At 37.9% G+C, this 24,628-nt stretch overlaps 1 protein-coding gene across 5 annotated transcripts in view; it reads left to right on the top strand.

Annotated features, from left to right (window-relative positions):
* Window positions 1-24,469, top strand: part of AASDH (aminoadipate-semialdehyde dehydrogenase) — a 36,917-nt gene extending 12,448 nt beyond the window's left edge. For 3 of the 5 annotated variants that reach the window (XM_038556161.1, XM_038556163.1, XM_038556162.1), the window contains 11 exons: window positions 1,087-1,279; window positions 8,587-8,828; window positions 9,553-9,659; window positions 10,149-10,321; window positions 11,282-11,474; window positions 12,069-12,175; window positions 13,807-14,599; window positions 19,118-19,281; window positions 20,578-20,700; window positions 21,186-21,317; window positions 22,424-24,469. In XM_038556161.1, the coding sequence (XP_038412089.1) occupies window positions 1,087-1,279; window positions 8,587-8,828; window positions 9,553-9,659; window positions 10,149-10,321; window positions 11,282-11,474; window positions 12,069-12,175; window positions 13,807-14,599; window positions 19,118-19,281; window positions 20,578-20,700; window positions 21,186-21,317; window positions 22,424-22,813 (2,617 nt within the window). In that variant the 3' untranslated portion in view covers window positions 22,814-24,469. Of the gene's footprint in view, window positions 1-1,086; window positions 1,280-8,586; window positions 8,829-9,552; window positions 9,660-10,148; window positions 10,322-11,281; window positions 11,475-12,068; window positions 12,176-13,806; window positions 14,600-19,117; window positions 19,347-20,577; window positions 20,701-21,185; window positions 21,318-22,423 lie in introns of those variants that run through there. The other 2 variants (XM_038556165.1, XM_038556164.1) reach the window with 2 other exon arrangements.
* The last annotated feature ends 159 nt before the right edge of the window (window positions 24,470-24,628 follow it).

The raw sequence follows: 24,628 nt of genomic DNA, 5'->3' as shown, positions 1-24,628 counted from the left end.
ATGAGGAATTCTGCAGGCTTAACACTGACTAATACTTGGTAATATCCTAACTACATACATTCAGCTCTTTGTTCAGCTGTTGAGAGAAAATGCCAAATAGTGGGGACAAGGAAATCAGAGGTCTCTACTAAGCATCATTAAATATTAGGGTAGAATAAATCAAGATTCTACCAGTAAAGCAGAACCAGGAGGATATATGAGGACTCACTTATGTTTGTGGGTGCTGGCTAAGCAACACTGACGTCTATAGAGTAAATACTAAGAGATGATCATGAGGAGGCTGGAACCCCATAGGCATGTGCTTGTTCACAGGCAAGTCAGGAAAGAAGATCTAGGGGGAAGGGATGAGTCTCTTTTTCAGAGAATGCCTAAATGTTCTTTAAAAGTCCTTCCAGTTGAGTAATCTCCAGTATTCCAGGATAATCTCCCTTTTGATTAAAGTCCCCTAATTAGAGACTTTGTCTACAAAATCCCTTCACAGCAGCACCTAGGTTAATGGTTGGAATAACAGAGAGATGTGTGTTCTACTAAATGGCAGCTGCTTCCTTTTTGTCCTTCAGCTCTTGAGAGAGTGTGTCCCTTGTTTTCTACCCTAATGGAAAACATACTAGAAATTCTGGGGACTCTGGTTCAATCCAGCCACACTTACTCATCAGAAAGCCATCACAGATGATAAAATATATCACAGTAGGAAGTGGATATTGCTTTAAATGGCTTTTTTAAAAAAATATTTGACAGAGGTAGCACAAGCAAGGGAAGTGGCAGGCAGAGGGAAAAGCAGGCTCCCCACTGAGCAGGGAGCCCGATGTGGGGGGACTCGATGCCAGGACCCTGGAATCATGACCTGAGTTGAAGTAGATGCTTAAGGGACTGAGCCACCCAGGCACCCTGCTTCAAATGGCCTTTAATCCTTCTTTTTATAAAGAAGAGTTCTAGAACTAGGAGTACCATTTTTGTTAACCTACGAGAAACAGTAAAAATCTGGCCAACATCTAGAAACTAAACTTATGGTCATAAATAATTTTTTAGGATATGTGATTACCAAATGTTAGACGTTTCTTATAAGTGCATTCTGTTGTGTTTTAGGGTACTTTTCGAGATCACACAGGAAGATGTTTTGTTTCTGGCTTCACCTCTGACCTTTGATCCTTCCGTTGTGGAAATATTTGTTGCTCTATCAAGTGGTGCCTGTCTGCTAATTGTACCAACATCTGTCAAAATGCTTCCATCAAAATTAGCTGCTGTTCTCTTTTCCCATCACAGAGTAACTATTTTGCAGGTACATTTCAGGGCAAATGAAATGCTTTGTCTTTTATTTAATATTTTAAATGTTTTAAAGAATATTTTGTATTCCTGTATTTTTCCCCCCAATGGATTAATGATAATCTAGTTAGATTATTAAAGGTTGTTTCCTGATATCACTTAATTTGCTTGAGAATGAAAAAAAATCAGTTAATTCTGTCTAGAAAATTATTTTACTGTCTATCTTGTACAATAATAACTGGAGGAAGTTGACCTTCACTCACATCTGTTGGGTTATGCTGGCCCTCCTATCTTAAGCTTTAGCATGTAGTGAAAAACACAAACTTAGTTTAAGTAAGTTAAATTATAATTAGTTAGGAATTTAGATTTTCTGACTTTTTATATCAGTATATTTTACATAAACTTATAGAAACAAATATTTAGGTTTGTCACTTTTAAAGATTTAAAAAATATGTATCTGAAAGTATATGACTGGTATACAAGCGTTAATATATTACAAGTGGTTAAAGATATTAAAGAGAATTAGGGACGCCTGGGTGGCTCAGCGGTTGAGCGTCTGCCTTTGGCCCAGGGCGTGATCCTGGAGACCTGGGATCGAGTCCCATATCGGGCTCCCTGCATAGAGCCTGCTTTTCCCTCTGCCTATGTCTCTGCCTCTCTCTCTCTGTGTCTCTCATGAATAAATAAACAAAATCTTAAAAAAAAAATTAAAGATACAAAGATATCTGTCACAAAGGGGAGAGGCTGTGTTATCTTGACCAAATTTATGGAGGGCTAAAGCAAGCCTCCCTCTCCCCCACCCTGGCCTCAGTGTGCATTTCTAAGATACGTATATTAATTTCCAAAGAGCCTGTAACACCTAGCCACCGACAAGAACATTAAACCACTGACATGAACAATATGGAGGGCTAAAGATAGATTCAGTTTTGTTGGTTTTTTTACATGTCTCATAATGAGACATTTGTTGTTAGGGTTCATCTTTTCCTTCCAAAGTCAAATTTCTTATCAAGTGATATGTAAGTCATCAAGAATTTTTGCCTTTTTGCCTATGTATTATATATTATACTTTAAGAAAAGAGCTTCCTGTATAGATTATATTTACAAAAAATAACCTTACCTAAAAACCCAATTGGACATTAAGCAAGGATCTTAAAAGCTTAAAAGAGAATACATGCTTTACTGAAGTTTTAAAAATTACAAAAAAATAGAACATCTTGATTTACTGTGGAGGAGAAAAGCCCCAAAATGAAGTGCACTGAGCTTTTGAGGAAGTTAAAGCCTATACTTTATTTCAGGAATAAGGACCTTTCAGAAAGAAAGGTCTACTTTTTAGCTTTTTAGAAACCTAAAATGCATTTGAGTTTTGTTTTTTGTTTTTTTTCCCCCAATATTCTGGGTGACAACTTTATTTTATTTTATTTTTTAAAATTTTTATTTATTTATGATAGTCACACACAGAGAGAGAGAGAAAGAGAGAGAGAGAGGCAGAGACATAGGCAGAGGGAGAAGCAGGCTCCATGCACCGGGAGCCCGATGTGGGATTCGATCCCGGGTCTCCAGGATCGCGCCCTGGGCCAAAGGCAGGCGCCAAACCACTGCGCCACCCAGGGATCCCTGGGTGACAACTTTATATTAAACTTGATGCCCTTTGAAAGTGAAACCATTTAATTAGAGCAAAATCTCAGGTTTCTAGCTACAAAATGTCACCATAATAGTGTTTCATTTTTATATGAATTTTTCCTTAGAAATTTTAGAAGGAACCTTAACATTCCATGTTTTTTCTGTTAATTTACTGAGCTCTTTTTTCTATGACTAGGATGATTTGGTAACAAAGTATACTAACATTCTGCCACTAAATTTTGTCATTTCAGTTTATGAGTATCTGAAGTGTTACCATGCCTTATCTTGATGAATGTTCATAGCTGTGCATTTATATGTAGAGTTCAAAGTTGAGATTATCTTTAGCACCAGAAATTAGGCCAGAACATTTTTTTTAAGATTTTATTTATTTATGAGAAAAAGAGTACGCACATGTGCACGCAGGAGGAGGAGCAAGAGGGAGAGGAACAAGCAAACTGTGTGCTGAGTGCTGAGCTCAATGTAGGGCTCTCTCTCAGGACCCTGAGATCACAACCTGAGTTGAAACGAGGAGTCAGGTGCCCAATCAACTGAGGCACCCCAGAACATCTCATTTTTGGCAAGAGTTTCCTCATGATAAAACTTGATGGAACAATTAACTGGATTTAGAATGCCTGGTAAATAAGGTGGCCAATATAATTTATTACCAAAAACCCAGAATCTTGAGAGTGAATGGAGGTGCTAAATTGCTAGCAGGAATCTGGAATAATAAGTTCGTACTGGGATGTGGGGTTATCCTATTTAAATATTTTTGGCAAACCAAGACTTTAAATCATCTTTTTGAATTAAAATTCAAGTTGTCCATTAGGGCTGCTTCTAGCTTTTATTGAAAGAAACCATTTAAAAGTCTTGATTCATGTGGAAATATTCTATGATCAAATAAGAGATTGGCAGAGCCTCTCCCTGAGGAGCAACTATAAAGCTGGACAAAATTGACAAAAGCAACTACGTTAACACTTTGGAAATCAATCAAAGGCATACAACTACCTGAAAAGTGTGTGTCTTTATAATTGTTGAGTTTTGCATAAACATGGAATGTGTGGCATTCTAGCTGCTCTCCCTGCTTCCCCAGCTCAGTCAAAACAGACTTTTCTGTCAAGGCCTGTTTCAGGGCATTTAATCAGTTTGGAGTGCTGGTTATGTCCATGCTCAAAAACCTGTCTGTGGAAATGTTGAAGTGGGCCAGCATGAAGGGCTGAAAACTCTTCTGGTTTGAGGTTGTTGGTGATAGGGATAGCACATTCTGGCTAAGGCTGCATTTGTGATCAGATCAGAGAGCCCAAGTAGATTCCTGGCTGACCTTGAGCCTATGTGCATGTGCCCTAGAGACCCAGAAGGACCCATGGAAAACAAAAGCTGCATTAGGCTTGAAAATGGCCTAAACTTTGAGCTCATCTATCTGTACATATAATCCATCTCTGTGGACAGTGCAGTTGTTGCTTGACTGCTGAGCTAAGCAGACAGACACATGGTGACCTGTAGGAAGTAAGACTTATATATATATGTGTGTGTGTGTGTATACATGTATATCTGTATATAAATATATACATATTATATATATACATATATAATATATATTTTAAGATTTAAAAAAATATATATGTAATATATATTTTAAGATTTTATTTATTCATGAGAGAGGCAGAGACACAGGCAGAGGGAGAAGCAGGCTCCATGGAGGGAGCCTGATGTGGGACTTGATCCTGGCACTCCAGGATCATGCCCTGAGCCGAAAGCAGACTTAACTGCTGAGCCACCCAGGTGTCCCTTAAATATATATTCTTGTTTTCTTTTTTTTTTTTTTTAATTTTTATTTATTTATGATAGTCACAGAGAGAGAAAGAGAGAGAGGCAGAGACACAGGCAGAGGGAGAAGCAGGCTCCATGTACCGGAAGCCCGATGTGGGATTCGATCCTGGGTCTCCAGGATCACGCCCTGGGCCAAAGGCAGGCGCCAAACCGCTGCGCCACCCAGGGATCCCTTGTTTTCATTTTTAAGGAGCACCTGGGTGGGTCAGATGGTTAAGATCTGTTTTCAGCTCAGGTCATGATCTTTGGGTCCTGGAATCAAGCCCTGCATTGGGCTTCCTGCTCAGTGGGGAGTCTGCTTCTCCCTCTCTTTCTGCCTCCCACCCCCTGGGTCCTACTGTCTCTCAAATGATTTTTAAAAAAAATACATATCTAAAAGAACAACTGAGCAATGATATTAGTGGCACACATCACTAGGAAGACAGATTTATAGATTTAATCCAGGCTAGTTAGTAACAAAGAAACAAGCTAACAAGCAACAAGAAGATTTCATAGTGATATGGTCAGGATATCAAGGAGTACATTGTGTTATCAAGAAGATGTAATGATTATAAATGTATATCCACCTAAAAATAGAGACTGCAGATACATGAAGCAAAAATGGACAGGACTGAAATGAGAATTAGGCAACCCAATAGTTTGAAATTTTAATACCCTACTTTTAACAATTGAATGAAAAGCTAGACAGAAATCAGAACATATACTATAGAACACTTGAACAACATTATCAGCCAAATTCTGTTTATAGAACACAGCATCCAATAAATACAGAATACATATTCTTTGCAAGCACATTGAACTTTTTTTTTTAAGATTTTACTTATTTATTCATGAGAGACCGCACAAGAGAGAGAAGCAGAGATGCAGGCTGAGGGAGAAGCAGGCTCCATGCAGGGAGCCCGACGGTGGGACTCGATCCTGGGTCTCCAGGATCACAACCTGAGCCAAAGGCAGATGCTCAACCACTGAGCCACCCACAGGCATCCCACGTTGAACATTTTCTAGGGTAGATCATATTCTTAACCACCAAACAAGTTACCATAAATTTAAAATGTGACCAATTAGCATTTATCCCAGGAATGCACATTTGGTTTAACATCCTAAAATCCACTGATAATTGCCTTCTGCCTGTCCATTATTTATGTGACATATATTATCTCAACAGATGCAGATGTATTGGCAAAATCCAACACTTGTGATGAAGGAAAAAAAACCTTAAGTAGGAATAGAAGAACTTCCCCAATATGAAAGGCATCTACAAAAAACTGTAACATCCTATTTGGTGAAAGACTACATGCTTTCGCCCTTAAATTGGAAACAAGACAAGGATGTTTGCTTTTGTCACTTCTCTTCATTATTACTCTCGTTGTTCTAGGCAGTGCAATAAGGAAAAAAAAAAAAAAACACCCAACACATTACTGATAGAAGTTAAAGAGCTCAATAAAAAGAATTTCATGTTTTTTTGTTTTTTTTTTTAATTTTTTTTTTTAATTTTTATTTATTTATGATAGTCACAGAGAGAGAGAGAGAGAGGCAGAGACACAGGCAGAGGGAGAAGCAGGCTCCATGCACTGGGAGCCTGACGTGGGATTCGATCCCGGGTCTCCAGGATCGCGCCCTGGGCCAAAGGCAGGCGCTAAACCACTGCGCCACCCAGGGATCCTGAATTTCATGTTTTAAAATATTTTATTTGAGCAGGAGAGAGAGCAAGCTGGGGGCAGGAGTGGAGTGGGAAGGAGAAGCAGATTCCCTGCTGAGCCAGATAGCCTGATGAGGGGCTCCGTCTCAGGACCCCAAGACCGTGACCTGCCAAAGGCAGACCCTCAACCGACTGAGCCATCCAAGCACCCTTCAGACATTTCGTGTTTATGGATTGAAGTCTTAATATTGTCAAGATCTATAATTTAAACACAGTTCCTATCAAAATCCTAGTAGAGGGATCCCTGGGTGGCGCAGCAGTTTAGCGCCTGCCTTTGGCCCAGGGTGCAATCCTGGTGACCCAGGATCGAATCCCACGTGGGGCTCCCGGTGCATGGAGCCTGCTTCTCCCTCTGCCTGTGTCTCTGCCTCTCTCTCTCTCTCTCTGTGACTATCATAAATAAATAAAAATTAAAAAAAAAATCCTAGTAGACTTTTTTTGGGTAGAAATTGACAATTGATCCTAAATTTTATATGGAAATGTGAACCTTAGTCCTGATCTGTACAATGGACTACTACTCAGCAATAGAGTCCTGTGGTCTGAGTGTTTGTGCTCCCCCCTGCCACATTCATTTGTTAAAATCCTAATGAACAATGTAATAGTATTAGGAGATGTGGCCCTTGGGAATGCTTTCATGAATGGGCTTAGTGCTCTAGGAAGAGACCCTAACAGAGTTCCCTAGCCCCTTCTAACCGTGTGAATAAAACAAGTTGGCAGTCTTTCACCTTGAAAGAGGGCTTTTACCAGAGCCCGGCCATGCTGGCATCCCGATCTTGGACTTAAAGCCCCAGAACTGTTAGAAGTAAATTTCTGTTGTTTGTAACCTACCTAGTCTGTGCTATTTTGTTATATATAAGCCTGAGCTGAGACAAAACGGACAAAGGGAATTGATAAGTACAACTTAGGTGAGTCACAAAGTATTTATATGGAGTAAAAGAAGTCAGGTCAAAACAGAATGTGTTGGCAGCCCAGGTGGCTCAGCGGTTTAGAACTGCCTTCAGCCCAGGGTCTGATCCAGGAGACCCGGGATTGAGTCCTACATCGGGCTCCCTGCATGGAGCCTGCTTCTCCATCTGCCTGTGTCTCTGTCCCCCCGCCCCCATGAATAAATAAATAAAATCTTAAAAAAAAAAAAAAACTGACATAAAAAAAACAATGTGTTGTGTGATTCTGTTTTCATAAAATTCTGGAAAATGCCAGCTAATCATTAGGAAATAGATCAGTGGTTGTCTGGAAAGGTCCAGTTGATGGGAAATAGGTAATTTTAGGGCTGAAGAATATATTCATTATTTAGAGTATGGTGATAGTTTTCATTGATTTTTATCTATATATCTGTATCTCAATTTATACTGTATGCTTTAAATATGTACAGTTTATTGTATGTCAATTAAATACTTCACCAGAGCTGTTTTTATTTTTTTATTTATTTTTTTAAAAGATTTATTTAGGGATCCCTGGGTGGCGCAGCGGTTTGGCACCTGCCTTTGGCCCAGGGTGCGATCCTGGAGACCCGGGATCGAGTCCCACATCAGGCTACCGGTGCATGGAGCCTGCTTCTCCCTCTGCCTTTGTCTCTGGCGCTCTCAGTCTTTCATGAATAAATAAATAAATAAAATCTTAAAAAAAAAAATAAATAAAAGATTTATTTATTCATGAGAGACACAGAAAGAGAGAGGTAGAGAGACACAGGCAGAGGGAGAAGCAGGCTCCTTGCAGGGAGCCCAACGTGGGACTTGATACCGGGTCTCCAGGATCACACCCTGGGCTGAAGGCAGGTGCTAAACCTCTGAGCCAGCCAGGGACTCCCACCAGAGCTGTTTTTAAAAGATCTTTTTTCATATTGTTAGGAACAGGTTTACACCTTTATGTACATTTTTCTACATGGAGATGATGGGAAAGGAAATATGAACGGATTTGATCTATTTTGTCCTTTTTGTCTTTAAACTGTTTTGTCTAAACTATCCAGTGAAACATAACTAATATTTTTAAGTTTTTTTGCTAAAGCAAAATTGATATCCACGGTAAGAAGGTAATGCTGCCTCAGTAGATTTCCAAAATTACTTAACAATTTGATAAACACGGCCTTAATTTCCATGTGGGTGTCTAATTATTGAACTAATTATTACAGTATTTACTTTTTTAAAGAGGTGAAGGGAGTATCTTTAATGTATTCACAGGCAACACCAACATTGCTTAGAAGATTTGGATCTCAGCTTATCAAGTCAACCGTTTTATCAGCCAGTACTTCTCTTCGAGTATTAGCCCTTGGTGGTGAAGCATTTCCATCATTGACTGTTCTCAAAAGCTGGAGAGGAGTAGACAATAAAACACAAATATTTAATGTATATGGTATCACAGAGGTATCAAGTTGGGCAACTTTTCACAGGATTCCAGAGAAGTTTCTTAATTCTACTTTGAAGTAAGGATTTCAATTGCTAAACAGACTACAAAAAAACTATTTTTCTAGTATCGTAACATTAACACTAATAATGTTTTTGATAGGCACTGCAGTAGTAATTTTAGAAACAGTACTTTATCTAGAATTTTATTTTTTTAGAGCAAGAAGGAAGGCACAGGGGAAGGGTAAGAGAATTTTTTTTTAAGATTTTGAGAGAGAGAGCATGAGGGGTGGGGGGCAGAGGGAGAGGGAGAAGCAGGCCCCTGCCCCTGAGCAGGGAGCCCAATGCTGGGCTCCATCTCAGGACCCTGGGATCATGACCTGAGCTGAAGGCAGATGCTTAAGTGAGCCACCCAGGCACCTTGGGAGAGAATCTTAAGCATGTTCAATGCCCAGTGCAGAGCCCAGTCTCACAACCCTGAGATCATGACCCAAAATCAAGCATCAGTTGCTTAACCAACTGAGCCACCCAGGCCCCCCTGTTTTATCTAGAATTTTAAGCTGAGGGTCCAGAACCTCTCTTATACCTGGTGCTGCAGATCCTGCTATAACTTTTTAGTGACTAAACAGGAGTAAATAACCTAGGATAACTTTTCCACCTAACCTTTTCCTCTTGGCAGTCTTTGAATTACAATATAACCAAAACTTTTTTTTTTCTTTATTTGGTATGATGTGATTTAAATACATTGGAAAATATTCTATTCAAATGAAAAATTTTAATGTGGTTTGGGTTGTGTTTTCATAGATGTGAATTGCCTGTACCCCTGGGATTTCCACTGCTTGGAACAGTAGTTGAAGTCAGAGATACTGATGGATTCACAATTCAAGAAGGCCATGGCCAAGTATTTTTAGGTTGTTTTACATTTGCTGATTGGGCAAACCTTTTTTTTTCCCTTGAAAAAGAAATCTGATGTTAATTTTATTCTTTCATCAATTTGCCTTATGTCCAGTACTCTTTTTCAGTGATAATTTTTAATCTCATTCTCACAGTCATGAAGCATTTAATATATTACCATAATTATTTCAGATAACAATATTTGATACCCTTAAGGAATATAAAAAGGAATTTAGAAAATGTATTTTGTACTTATAGCCAAAATTCTCTTTAATTACTATTCTTAAGAATTTTTTAAATAACATATGTTTTTAGAAATTTTGTTTTATTCCTCTATTTTACTGAGGTTATTGTATTTATTTTATCAGGTAACACTTAAATATGAATATGAATATTCAAAATGTGAAACTTAGTAACAACTTTTGAAGATGTTCTTGATTTGATGGTTTTTAATATATTTTCCATGGATTTATTTTTTTATAATGTTGGTGTTTATTCTTGTGAAGGTGGCAGAAATAGAGTATGTTTTCTTGATGATGAAATGACAGTACCACTTGGCACAATGCGAGCCACAGGAGACTTGGTGATGGTGAAAGATGGAGAGATGTTTTTCTTGGGACGAAAGGACAGTCAAATAAAACGACATGGCAAACGTCTTAACATTGAACTTGTGCAACAGGTAGAACTATTTAAATATTAAGTATTCTACCAACATATGTAGGTATTAGAGGTAGCCACCACCAATTTTCTGTGCCAGCATTCTCTATTAGTATTGTTTAAGCCTAAGATTTTTTTGCATTAATGATGCATTACAATAAAAGATGTGGGTTATTCAGTGTGCCCCTTATTCCCAGCATGAAGAGGTTTTTGTTTTTTAAAGATTTATTTATTTATTCATGAGAGACACAGGCAGAGGGAGAAGCAGGCATGACGTGGAACTCGATCCCGGGACTCCAGGATCACGCCCTGAGCCAAAGGCAGATGCTCAACCTCTCAGCCACTCAGGCATCCCTAGAGTTGTTTTTTTAAATAAGTGACAGAATGGATTTTGAGAACTGTGGAAATAATGGTTTACTTTGCTCAAGGAGCAATTATTTTTGAAAAACATGAAGAACCCGGTGCACTGGTAATAGTGATAGTAGCAATCAATTTTTTTAAGTTTCTAGTTATTTTACAATTTAATTTGACTGTGTTGATTTCAGACATGAGAAATTTGAGCATTTGGGAAGTTTGCTTTTAAATATCCTCTGACAGAGAGGCAGAGACACAAGCAGAGGGAAAAACAAGCTCCCTGCAGGGAGCCCAACGAGGGCCTCAATCTTGGGGCTCCAGGATCACGCCCTGAGCCAAAGGCAGATGCTTAACCGCGGAGCCACCCAGGAGTCCCTGCTTTAGTTTTTAAACTTTGTATATATATATTTTAATATTGTACAAGAATTACTCATTTATTTTGATGTGAGGATATGTTTAGTACTTGGTTGTGATGGCATCATGAGTGTATGCATATGTCCCAAAGTCATCAAGATAGTACATGAAATGTATGTAATTTTTTTTATATCAACTATACCTTAATAAAGCTAAGAAAGACTTAATAATAAAAAAAATGTCCTCTGACAAATTGGGATGATCTCTCTCATAGGTTGCTGAAGGACTTCAGCAAGTGGAGTCTTGTGCAGTTACATGGTATAATCAGGAAAAATTAATTCTGTTCATGGTGTCCAAAAATGACTTAGTAAAGGAATACATCTTTAAAGAACTGCAGAAACATCTTCCAAGTCATGCAATCCCAGATGAACTGGTGTTGATTGATTCTCTACCATTTACATCTCATGGTAAAATCATTTTAAGCAGATATGTTTTGGTACCAAGTGATTATTAATTCCATTCATAACTAGTTTAAAGGCCTTTTAATTCCTTATTACTCTAAGTAATATTAGGATATTTTGTAGTGGACCCTCTGTTCAATGCTTTGTATAACTAACTCATTTTATCCCTAGAAAATCCTGTGAGTAGTAGTAGTCTCATTTATAGCTATGGAAACTAAGGCTTATTAAACAGGTTAAGTAATTTTCACAAAATTACATTGCTGATTAGTGGTAGAGTTGAAATTCTAAGACTTTTTGGTTTCAAAACGTGTGTTCTTAATGACCATATTGCCTTCTCAGTTTCATCTTTCATATTTACATCAACATGTAGTAATTGCTCAGTTATTAGTAGGGCCATTTAACTTTTTAAGATAAACATTAGCTCTTCGTTTCTTATTACCCACCACATTCTTGGTAGCATAGGACTACTTTATTTAGAATTGATTATCTTTCACAAACTATTCTATATGATTTCAAACTTTTACATTGAAAAATGAGTGTATTATTATGACTGATGAAGATAGAGTTAAGCTGAAATTTTAAAATTATTTCTCTTTTAAGGCAAAATTGATGTTTCAGAGTTAAACAAGATATATTTAAACTTGAAGCCTGAGTGCAAACTCAATGGAAAAGAGGAACTTTGGGAAAAATTACAGTATTTGTGGAAGGTACAACTTTTAAGATACAAATTTGTTATTATAAAGAGGTCATATTATATCTTTTGGGACTGTTAACATCCTAATGAGGCTGATAAAGTTTTCAAGAATGTTATTGATGCCTAAATGTTAAGTAATATACCTTTGTTTAATCAATTTGTATTAAAATAAGGATTAGGTTCTCTACTGTAAGATTAAGTTCTCCATAAAGAAATTTATTGGAAGTGAAGTACACATGAAATGCACAGGTAGACAAGACCCATTGTGACATAACTTTTCCCTAATAGGTCAGTGGAGTGCATTGCTTATCAGAGTTGAGAAAATGGCCAAATTTTGCTGTATACTACAATCTGTGGTATACGGGCTATGTCATTATTCCTGAAGACCTTGCAGCATAAATGTTTCTGCTTAATTGAATTTATTTATAGAGATCTTCCTCAACTTATGATGGCGTTGCATTCAGATAAACCCATTGTAAGTTGAAAATTTCATAATCAAAATGCATTTAATACACCTATAGAATAGCTTGATTTAGCCTACCTTAAATGTACTCAGAACACTTACATTAGCTTACAGTGTTGGGCAGACTGAGAGTTGCCCAACACTGACACAAAGCCTATTTTATAACAAATTGTTGAATATCTCAAGTAATTTATTGAATACTATACTGAAAGTGAAAAACAGAATGGTTGTATGGGTACAGAATGATTAAAGTGTATCAGTTGTTTACTCTTGTGATCACATGGCTGACTGGGAGCTGTGGTTTGCTGTTCCTGCCCAGCATCTTGATATAATGCATGTTGCTTGACTGGAAAAAGATCAGAATTTGAAGTAGTTTCCACTGAATGTGTATTGTTTTCACACCATTGTGATGTTAAAAAGTCTTAAGGAGGGGTGCTTGGGTGGCTCAGTCAGTTAAGCATCCCACTCTTGATTTAGGCTCAGGTCTTAATCTCAGGGTCATCAGTTCAAGCCCTGCATTGGGCTCCATGCTGGGCATGAAGCCTACTTAAAACAAAAACCAACCTAAGTCAAATCATTGTAAGTTGGGGACTGTTTGTATATATAGAAGTGTGTATAGCAAACAATTTAAAAAATTTATTTTGAAATATGTATATATTACAACCATAGGTCAGTATAGTTTTTCTTAGATAAAATGTGTAGCTTTCTGAAGGGTTCTGAAAAGGGAATGTAATTGTATAGTCTGGTCTGAAAATAAAGGTATCTTGTTAAAAGTCTTATTCACTTAATTGTTAGATTCTTGGAAAATAATTTTGATTTAGTGAAGCAAATGAAGATAAATATGTTCCCATTTAAAGAAATATCAGATATTGGTATTTTGTGGACTTTATAATTAGTAAATCATATTTTAAAAATTCTACTCGCTATTTTATGGGTAGGGAAAAGTGCTCTAAAAGGAGATATAACTTGTAGTTTTAGAGTGAGTTTATGACAAATTGGTAGCATAGTAATAGACCCCTTTAAAGAAAATAACTTTAATTTTGATTATTAAAAATATTTATTTTGTTTTTTGTTCATATCATTATTGTAAGTACTATGCTATATAGATTACCTATAAATTGTTGAATTGTTTTGGTTTTAGACCTTTACTTCACCATATTTCTCCCTTTTCTCATCTGTAGTCTATTCTGAATCTCTCCGAAGATCCTTTGAAGGTTTCTGACGAGTCACTCTTCTTAAATAGTGGTGGAGATTCCTTAAAGTCCATACGGCTCCTCAATGAGATTGAAAAACTAGTTGGCACATCAGTACCTGGGCTTCTGGAAATTATTCTTAGCAGTTCCATTTTAGAGATTTACAATCATGTCCTTCAAACAGTGTTTCCAGATGAAGATCTGGTATTTAGCAAGAATTATGCCACAAAAAGAAAATTCAGCGACATTTATCAAGAAGAAACCAGTGGAAAATCTTTACATCAGAAATCTGTCATGACTTTAAACTATGACAATGAGCTAACTGCTTTTACTACAGTGAGCAGAGGGAGTCAGATTTTGTCACTGAACAGTAAGTTTTTAACTAAGTTAGGACTTTGCTCTTCAGCCCAATCTTCTGATTTAATTTCACAGACTAATATTCAAAATGTGAAAAGCTTAAATCCTCCAGCTCTTATTGGGAAGTCAAAAGATCCATCCTGTACTGCAAAAGTTTCTGAAGAGGGAACATATGGGACAGCAGCCAAGAAAATGGAGCTACATGTGAGGTGGAGGTCAGACACAGGCAAATGTGTGGATGCTTCACCTCTAGTTGTAATCCCAGCTGTTGATGAGTCGTCTGCAACTGTGTACATTGGCTCCCATTCTCATAGAATGATGGCACTTGACCTTTACTCTGGGAAGGTGAAATGGGAACAGATTTTGGAAGATCGAATTGAATCTTCAGCGTGTATATCTAAGTGTGGAAACTTTATTGTAGTGGGTAAGTTTCTGAATTTGAGGTTTTAGAGTTAAACAATTACCATACAATAATGCTAGTAGGAGCAAGTTAAATTTAAAACCTTATGTATGGTAGGTTTGGCTATTAAAGAATAATACCCATGTGCTAATTCATTGTGGGCTTTGGGATTTGAATTTGAACTGTTATCAGCTCTGTGAACTTTGATAAGTTGCTAAACCTCTAGAACACCTCATGTAAGGATCTGTTTCTTGGTGTGTCTCTTTTTTCCCCTGGTTTCTCATTTAAGATTTATTTATTTTCAAAGACAGAAAGTGAGTAAGAGAGAACATGAGCCAGGGGTAGGAGCAGAGGGAGAAGCAGACATCCTGCTGAGCAAGTCGCCCAGCACAGGACTCTATCCCAGGACTCTGGGATCATGACCTGAGCTGAAGGCAGACACCCAACTGACTGAGCCACCTAGGTGCCTCTTGTTTCGTTTTGTTTTTGTTTTAAAGGTTTTATTTATTTATTTATTTATTTATTATTCATTCATTCATTCATTCATCAGACAGAGAGAGGCAGAGACACAGAGACAGAAGCAGGCCCCATGCAGGGAGCCTGATATGGGACTCGATCCCGGGTCTCCAGGATCACATCCCGGCCAAAGGCGGCGCCAAACTGCTGGGCCACCGGGGCTGCCCTTGTTTTGTTTCTTAAATTCCACATACATCATAGAGCTTTTGAGAAGATGAAGTGAGATAATTGCTTATGAATCCTTAGTATGTTGCTAGATACAGCCTCATTAAGGGTTAGCCACTAGCTGCTTTTTAGTTTCATTAAAGGTATAGGTGATTTTTACTCTACTTAGAATATGGGGTCCAGGTGTAATGCCTTTCCTTGGCTACCATTCTTTTTACTCCATCCACTGCATTAAGTTTTACTTTATCTGCTTGTCCAAATCTATGCTGAGTGCTTAGGACTATGTCTCCCTACTTACGGTATCCTAGCTGGGATCTACTTGAATCTGAGTTTGATCCTTCCTTTTCGCTCACATACATTTTGAAAAATCTACCAGGAACTTTCGGTGATACGTGTGCGTGAGCATGTGTAATTCCCATCCGTGAAAGCCAGCTCACTGAAGTTACTGTTTGTAACCAGAGTGTCTGTAAAGGCCTGTGGCACATGGTGGTCACTTAGGATTTCAAACTTTTTTTTTTTTTTTAAGATTTTATTTATTTGAGAGAAAACACAAGCAGGGGGAGGGGCAGAGGGACAAGCAGACTCCCCACTGAGGGGGGAGCCTGACACAAGGCTGGATCCTAGGACCCTGAGATGATGACCTGAGCTGAAGTCGGGTGCTTAACTGACTAAGCCACCCAGGTACCCCAACATTTTTTAATTAAGATGTAATTTATAGGGGCACCTGGGTGGCTCAGTGGTTGAGCATCTTCCTTTGTCTCAGGTTGTCATCCTTGGGTCCTGGGATCGAGTCCTGCGTCAGGCTCCTCGTGGAGAGCCTGCTTCTCCCTCTGCCTATGTCTCTATCTCTGTGTCTTTCATGAATAAATAAAATCTTTAAAAATATATATAATTTATATACAATAAAACTTTTTTTTTCTAAGATTTTATTTATCCATTCATGAGGGTCACAGAGGCAGAGACACAGGCAGAGGGAGAAGCAGGCCCCATACAGGGAGCTCGATGTGGTACTTGATCCTGGGACCCCAAGATCATGCCTTGAGCTGAAGGCAAATGCCTAACTGCAGAGCCACCCAGGTGTCCCTATATACAATAAAACTTACCCTCTTTATAGTTCTGTGTTTTGACAGATTTGTACTGTCATGTTACCACTAGCACAATCAAGGGTTCATTACTCAAAAGTTTCTGTATCAGTTTGTAGTCCTCCTTCCTCCTATTCCTAACTCAAGGCACCACTGATCTGTTTTCTGTCTCTCTAGTTTTGCTTTTTCTAGTTTTTGTTTTTGAGTCTGACTTCTCTTACTTAGCATGTGTTTGAGATTCATCCATATTGCATATATCAAGAGGTTTGTTCCTTTCTTAAATTTTTTTAAGAATGAGAGAGAGCTCATGCTAGCAGGGGGTGGAGGGCAGAGGGAGAGAGAGAATCTTAAGGAGGCTTCATGCCCAGAGTAGAGCCCAACAAGGGGCTCACTCTCACAACCCTGAGATCATGAGCTGAGTTGAAATCAAGAGTGGGACTTTCGACTGACTGAGCCACCCAGGCACCCCAAGAGGTTTTTTTTTTTTTTTTTTTTATTGGTGAGTATTCTGTTGTGTGGATGTACCATAGTTTGTCCATTCACATGTGGGTTATTTCCAGTTTTTTGCCCCCCCCACCCCAGTTTTTGATAATTTTGAATAAGACTGCTATAAGCATTTGTGAACAGGATTTTGTGTGAATATAAGTTTTTATTTCACTTGGGTCAGTACCTAGGAGGTGGAAAATGTACAATAAGCATAGTTTTAAGTTTGTAAAAAATGGCCAAAATATTTTCCAAGTTGACAGAACCACTTTGCATTCCCACCATCAGTATATGAGAGGTCCAGCTGTTTCACATCCTTGTTATAACACCTGGTGTGGTGGATTTGAAAATTTTATTTTTTTTAAGATTTTTAATTTATTCATGAGGGACACACACAGGCAGACACACAGGCAGAGGGAGAAGCAGGCTCCATGTGGGGAGCCCAATGCGGGACTCGATCCCAGGACTCCAGGATCACACCCTAGGCTGAAGGCGGCACTAAACCGCTGAGCCACCCAGGCATCCCTTTTTTTTCTTTTTAAGATTTTTTAATTTATTCATGAGAGACACACAGAGAGAGAGAGAGAGGCAGAGGCAGAGACACAGGCAGAGGGAGATTTTTTATTTTAACCATTCAGATTGTTAATGGTATGGTATTTCATTATGGCTTTAATTTGCATTTCCCTGGTGACAAATGATGTTTCTTTTTATGAACTTAATTGCCATCTGTGTCTTTTATGACGTGTCTCTTCAGATCTTTTGCCCAGTTTTTTATTGTCATGTTTGTTTTCTTATTGGGCTCTGAGAATATTATGTATTCTGCATGCAAGTCCCTTACCAGATATGTGTTTTGCATAGTTTCTCCTAGTCTGTGGCTTGTTTTTCCTTACTTTCATTAACATAATATCTTTTGAAGAGGAGTTCTCAGTTTTAATAAAGTCCAGTTTATTATTTATTTTCTTTTATGGATCATACTTTTGATGTCTTATCCAAGAAATTTTTGCCTAACCCAAGGTCACAAAGATTTTCTTCTGGAAATGAACTGAATTGAAAGTGATTTTTCATTACCCAGCTGAGTCCTGGGGTACTGCACTGTGTAGGAGGACATTTTTCTTCACCATCACTAAGCAGGCCTCTTTCTTTCCTTTCTTTCTTTTTTTTTTTTTAAAGATTTATTTGGCTATTTATTAATGAGAGATAGATAGAGAGAGCAGCAGAGACACAGGCAGAGGGAGAAGCAGGATCCAGGCAGGGAGCCTGACGTGGGACTCGATCCCGGGTCTCCAGGATCAGGTCCTGGGCTGAAGGCGGCGCTAAACCGCTGAGCCCCCCGGGCTGCCCAGCAGGCCACTTTCTTGCAACTAAGAGTAACTGCTCGAAAGAAAACAGCAAGACAGTTACTCTGGAATTGGGCCTCCAAAGCCACCTAGGAGTGGTGGGCCAGTGCCCAAAGTCAGCTTCCTCTGATTGACATGTACTGCAGGGAATTTGAGTGATCTTCACTTTGTAGGTTTTGAGCACCCCTATCTCCCCCTGGGTTACTCTGGCTGCACAAGTCAAGGACTCCTGCCCTACCTTCTCATCTATTGCAGCAGTTTGGGAAAAGCGAACTCCTGTACTAGTTAAGTGCATAGGCTCTGGAGCTTGACTTCTTAGATTCAAATTCTGGCTCTGCCACAAGTCAGCTGAATAGTTTTGCTCTAGTAACTTAATCTCTCTGTGCTTCCTTTTGTCATCTGTAAAATGCAGATGTAATCCTCACAGTGAAGCAAGTGCTATTATATGAATTAATAGATGTAAAATTCTTAGAACACTTTACACAGCAAAGGCTCAGTACATGTTGGCTATTGTTAATGTTAGCATTTCTTGAACACCTATGCACTGGGTATTTATCTATATTATCTTAATTATCATAACAACATTGGAGTAGATCTATCCACATGCAGCAGAAAAATAATCTGAGGCTCAGTGATGCTGAATGATTTGCCCAAGGATGGCCATGAAGAGCTTTGATTCTGGGTCTATCAAAGCCTCTCTATTGAAGTGTGCTTCATGGTTTTCTCAGTAGTGAAGCACTATATGGTATTTTAAAATAAGGTATGCCTACTAAGTAAGTTTTATTTTTTACAAGTGATTACTGTTCGGTTTCTGCTTTACATTGCTGTAATTTAAATCTGAGCTGAACACAGACATATACATGAAGAGCACTGAATATAAATTGTCATGATTTAGGCTAAAGAATTTTTTGTCCAGTGATGTATTTAAATCTCATCTTTTATATTTTGTTTCCCAACAGGCTGTTATAATGGATTAGTTTATGTTCTGAAAAGTAATAGTGGAGAAAAATACTGGATGTTTAGTACTGAGGATGCTGTCAAAAGCTCAGCAACCATGGATCCAACCACAGGACTCCTTTACATTGGATCTCATGACCAGCATTCATATGCTTTGGATATTTATGTGAGAATTCACCTCATCAGTTTATCATAAGCTCAGAAGAGTGTGAAACTGTCAGGTGCTCTTGAGTAAGGGAGCAAGTATTAACTATTCCCTAAGTTTAGCAGTGTGGTCTGGGAAGAATGAGTTAATTAACAGTCTTAATATCTTAAGACATTTTTAACTTCCTTACCAGATTTTCACAAATAAATTTTCTACTCAGAGTTTTTAATTATAAAGAACTTAGAATTACTATCTTGACAATAGAAACTAATCACAAGGGAAAATATCAGTAAGACCTGATAAGTTGGGTAAGTAATTTGAAGCAAATGTGATGGTTAAAAATCATTGATAAGAATAAATGGAAATAAAGAACAAACACAAATTATAAAGACCCAGATAGAAAAATAAACAAGAGATATACACATAAGAGACCCCAAAGAAGAAATGCCTAGTAAATATATTTAAATGTTTCATACCTTTAATAATCAAAGGAATGAAAATTTGAACTGTTTCTTCATCACACAGTATTAGATCAGAATGGTATGGTAAATGCTGCTGAGAGTAGAGGGAGGTTGTAACTAGTGAAGCCTCTCAGGAAAACAGTTTGGCCAAAGGTAACTTCATATCCTTTGATTCACTAAAATTCTTCTAGGATTCTATCCTGGCAAAGTTATCAGAAACATGGACAAATCTATACACCAAGATGTCTATTTCTAAGTTCATAATACCAAGAAATTAGTTCCAAATAATTTTCAGTGATAAGGTAGAGAAATTATTTTATGTTCAGATGAGGCCTTAAAGTAATATCTAAAGAGTTTTACCAAATTGAGCTAAATATATAATATTAATTAATATATATCAAGTATATATTCAGAATGATCTCAACTGTATTAAACTGTGTATGTCCCAAAAAGATCAAAAGGGAAAATGTTAAACTATTAACAGTGGTTATCTGTGGGTGGTCCTTTTTTTTTTTTTTTTTTTTTTTAAGATTTTATTTGAGAGAGCGCACAAGGGAGGGGGGATTGGGGGGAGGAGTAAAGGGAGTGGGAGAAGCAGGCTCTGACACAGGGCTGGATCCCAGAACCCTGAGATCATGACCTGAGCTGAAGTCAGATGCTTAACCGACTGAGTCACCCAGGCACCAGGTCCTTGTCTTATTTATACTAACTTGAATCTCTACGAGGAGGCTGTATTACTTTTATACTAAAAATAAATTAGGTACATTAACTAAATAGATGTAATATCATGAGGACTAGGACAAGTGAATTTGTTAACCACCAACAGAATCCAATTAATTTGCTTTCTTATTTGCAGAAAAAGAAGTGTGTTTGGAAGTCACAATGTGGAGGAACTGTCTTTTCTTCCCCTTGTTTGAGCCTGATTCCACATCATTTATATGTGGCTACACTGGGAGGACTGTTACTGGCTATAAATCCTGTAGGCATAAAATATGTATTGATTTCATTACCTGTTTTTTAAATGTTTTATTTTTGCTTTGAATTCTGAAAAGTTGAAGTAGTTTTTAATTAGACATAGTTCAGCTCTCACTGAACCCAAACTCATTAAAAATGATTAGCATGAAGTCTAGAAAAATGAGAAAATAGAAGTTCTATGTATATCGTTTATCAATTTTTTTAATTGGCAGGAATTTCTCAGTCATATTAGAACTTAAAATGGTTTAAGGATAGATCTCATGTAATAATTATTTCCTGGCTTTACTGTAAGTTTTTATCTCTGCTCTCATAAAGAACACCAATTAATTTTATAGCTGTGTGTGTATACCAGCTTCATTTATGGTATCAGTTTACCATTACAGCTTTTTCTGATGTTTAAAGCTTTGCCTCTGGGAGATTTGAGTTTTAGAAAGGGTAATTGATTAGTAGAATGATTTAAATGCTGTCAATTGCTTTTACCCATGGCAGGCCACTGGGAACAGAGTTTGGAAACATTCCTGTGGAAAACCCCTCTTTTCTTCTCCACGGTGTTGCCTACAGTATGTTTGTATTGGCTGCGTGGATGGGAACCTACTCTGCTTTACCCACTCTGGAGAACAGGTGAAAAGTTTCTGGTTCTATTTTACATATCTTCCTCCAAATCATAGGAATTGGTGACAACTAAAGTAAAATTTTAAACATCATCATTCAACTCATTGTGTTGAAAATTGGTTTGATTTTAATTGTCAAGCCATGGGTTTCTTAATTTTTGAATGATAGTATAGTAGATTGAAGATTCTACCCAAACATTGTTACACTTGTGCCATGCCCCCCTCTAATTTTAAAAACTTTACCAGCTTTTAGCTAATTTTATTATGACTTCTTTGAAGGTTTTGAAACCCCTGCTTTTTCTATGAAAACTAAAATAGGTTGCACAACCCAAATTGCATTGCATGGAGGTCCCTCTTCATGACTGGCAGGGAGGCTGTTTCTGGGTGATATTAGATCTTTTTTGTTGGGAGCATAATCTCCACCTCTGTATCAACAGCTGACTGCCACTTATTTCATTTTTAAAGATTATTCACAAGAGACACAGAGAGAAAGGTAGAGACGTGGGCAGAGGGAGAAGCAGGCTCCCCGTGGGGAGCCTGATATGGGACTCGATCCCAGAACCCCAGGATCACAACCCAAGCCAAAGGCAGATCCTCAACCACTGAACCACCCAGGCACCGCTGTGGTAGCTTTAAAATAAGCAAATAGTATATATATCCACAGGACAGAGACAGAACTCCTAGCTTTTTGTTTAAACCTTTAATTTGAATTATTGCACATGAACTCTTCCTTTTAGTCCACTTACTTCCTTCTCCTTACATTAGGAGAAGAGAATAAGGAACAGTTTCTAATAAGATAAACATTGAAAACTGAGTGCAATTCTGTCTTTGAACTTTGCATCATTAAACATAGTAATAGTAGCTCTTTCATGAATGGGGTTCAAAATTAACTTTATTATATCATGCATGGCAGTGACTCGTGTAATAACACTCATGTACTTTGTCCTAGACTTTACCACTGGGACAGAGGTCTACTTTGAGAATGCTACTTTTCAGAAGAACTATTAGTTCCTCAGTGTGTGTGTGTAGTTACCATTTCGGTAGCCTACACTGCTTATATTTATACAGGAGAACTGAAACTAATAAATTATTTTGGCCTTTTTTGTCATCCTTCAGGTTTGGCAGTTCTCTACCAGCGAACCAATCTTTTCATCCCCATGTACCTCAGCATCAGAGCAAGAAATATTTTTTGGTTCCCATGATTGCTTTATCTACTGTTGTAATATGAAAGGTCACCTCCAGTGGAAATTTGAAACTACTTCACAGGTGTATGCAACACCATTTGCTTTCCATTACCAAGAAGGTGGTGATGAAATGTTGCTGGCAGCAGCATCTACTGATGGGAAACTGTGGATCTTGGAATCTAAGAGTGGACGATTGCAAAGTGTGTATGAACTTCCTGGGGAAGTTTTCTCTTCTCCTGTGGTCTGGGAATCAATGCTTATTATTGGATGTAGAAATAATTATGTTTATTGTCTGGATTTATTGGGTGGCTATCAAATATAATCAAGTTCAGTCCTTATTAGGTTATCTGAGATGTCTGAAAATATCATTATAGAGCATTTGGATAGTCTTTTTTATACGAAAGATTATATTTTGCCTAAGAAACTTGTTTATTACACTTTATTGGAGAATGATCATATTTTACTTTCTGTAGGAGCAACAAATGCTTTTTTTTTTAACAAATGCTTTTAAGAGGAATTATAGAACAAAAACATCAATTTATTTAGTTGTACTTTCTTTTAATTAGGCTACAGATATTCTACTTTGAGTTTTTTTCTTTTTTTAATAGACTTCTGTGAAAAAGATATCAGAATACACTTGGGGGTTAAAAACTTAGTTTATGATGTTATGTACCATTTCTTTATTTTTTTAAAGATTTTATTTATTTATTCATGAGAGAGACAGAAAGAGACAGAGACACAGGCAGAGGGAGAAGCAGGCTCCATTCAGGGAACCTGATGGTGGGACTCGATCTTGGGACTCCAGGACCATGCCCTGAGCTGAAGGCAGATGTGCTTAACCACTGAGCCACCCAGGTGTCCCATCATTTACTTCTTTACAGTGAGATTCATAACAAAGGGTTTTCAAAGGATCTTTTTATCAAATTAGGTTTCTTATTTAGTATTTTTAAATGAACAAAACACCAATATTGAATTCTATCTATATATATCGCTTCTATAGTAGAGTTTGAAGTTGATTTACCCTCTTTTTTTCAATTTTTGATTTATAAACCTTGATGAATATTTTTTATCTATATTTCTCAATTTACTGGACTTCGTGGTTGTATGTCTTTTGTTCATTGGCTTGGTGGTAGGAAACAACAGAAACCAGGAAGGAAAAAAAAGTCTATATACTTGGAAGTATCCTATTTCTCAGAATGTGTATATATGGTTTTGGGCTAGAGCTGCTCCTCCAGTCCCATAGCACTTTGCATCAACCTGCATTTGCCTGGCATGAAGTTGCCCCCAGTGAACTACCATCTCCCCCCGGTAGTCATGCCCTTTATGCATTCTCCTCCTCTGGTACCTGAGCTTAGTCCATGATTTACCTTAACCAGTAGAATGTAGTGGAGGTGACATGAATGTTGCTTCTGAGCCCCAGGCTTTAGGAAGGCCTGGCAGCGTCTGCTTTCATGCGATCCCAGACATAGAGTCTGGCGGCCAGATGGAGAGGCCATGTGGTAAGGGAGTGGCCCTGACACTACACTAAAAAAACTGAGGAGGCCAGATAACAGGGACAGGTGAAACCCAGACATTTGGCTCCCAGTATTCCAGCCCACCCCAGCTGTTCAGGCTATCCTGGTACCATTTAATTTCTCACCCACAGAGTCCTAAGAAATAATAAAAATGGCAGTCATTTTAAGCCACTAAATTTTAGGGTAGTATGTTAAGGAAGTAAGTTTTAGGTAGTAGTAGTAGAGATCATGACCTGAGCCGAAGGTAGATGCTTGACCAACTGAACCACCCAGGCACCCCAAAGCTTTAGCCACTAGTAGTACTAATAACTACTATTTAGGGCATATTACACCCCAGACACTCATGCTAAAGCACAAGTAACAAAAATGTATCCTAATGCTTACCTGCCCTTTATCTCTACAGTCAACTGTGGTATCAATTTCATTTGTTCATTTATGCCTCAAATAAAGTCCCAAATATCAAACATGCCAAAGTTCTTAGCTGCAAGCTATAGAAGTCAACTTAGGCTATTTTAAGGAGAAAAGAATTTTCTAAAAAAAAATATACCGAATAGCTTGGCGAATTGTGACAAGGGCCAGAGCTATACAGCCCAGGAATAATGAATGCTTGAAATCACCATGAC

Source organism: Canis lupus, chromosome 13, assembly GCF_011100685.1.
Source record: "Canis lupus familiaris isolate Mischka breed German Shepherd chromosome 13, alternate assembly UU_Cfam_GSD_1.0, whole genome shotgun sequence".
Taxonomy (NCBI): Eukaryota; Metazoa; Chordata; class Mammalia; order Carnivora; family Canidae; genus Canis; species Canis lupus.
Note: the sequence above shows the minus strand (reverse complement) of the source record. Positions and strands in the feature narration are given on the sequence as shown.